Genomic DNA, 267 nt, shown 5'->3' with positions numbered 1-267 from the left:
GCGAAAAGAGCGGCCCTCCGCCCACCACTGACTTGAGGTACTCCGTGAGGATGTGTCTGGAGCAGTTGGACCAGACCCACGGCAGCGTGTTGTGGTCCAGCATGCGGCTCATGACGTTCATGCGGTGGCTGTCGTCTTTGGAGCCGCGGATCAGCTTGCATTTGTCGTCGTTGTCATGCGGCATGTTGAGCCTGTGGGAGGGGGGGGGAGAAGGGGGTGGTTCATTTGTTTATCTGTCTGTCTGTTGTTATGATATCTTTCTTTGTT

General features: G+C 55.8%; 1 protein-coding gene across 1 annotated transcript in view; it reads right to left on the bottom strand.

The window, feature by feature from the left end:
* Positions 1 to 267, bottom strand: part of LOC119588872 (A disintegrin and metalloproteinase with thrombospondin motifs 9-like) — a gene marked incomplete at its 5' end in the record, with an annotated part of 149,434 nt that overhangs the window by 24,708 nt on the left and 124,459 nt on the right. The window contains 1 exon segment of the mRNA XM_037937511.1: positions 33 to 191. Within this exon segment, the coding sequence (XP_037793439.1) occupies positions 33 to 191 (159 nt within the window).

The sequence above is a fragment of the Penaeus monodon genome, chromosome 24 (genome assembly GCF_015228065.2).
Source record: "Penaeus monodon isolate SGIC_2016 chromosome 24, NSTDA_Pmon_1, whole genome shotgun sequence".
NCBI classification, from domain to species: domain Eukaryota; kingdom Metazoa; phylum Arthropoda; class Malacostraca; order Decapoda; family Penaeidae; genus Penaeus; species Penaeus monodon.
The sequence above is the reverse complement of the archived record's forward strand: the minus strand, read 5'-3'. Positions and strand labels throughout refer to the sequence as shown.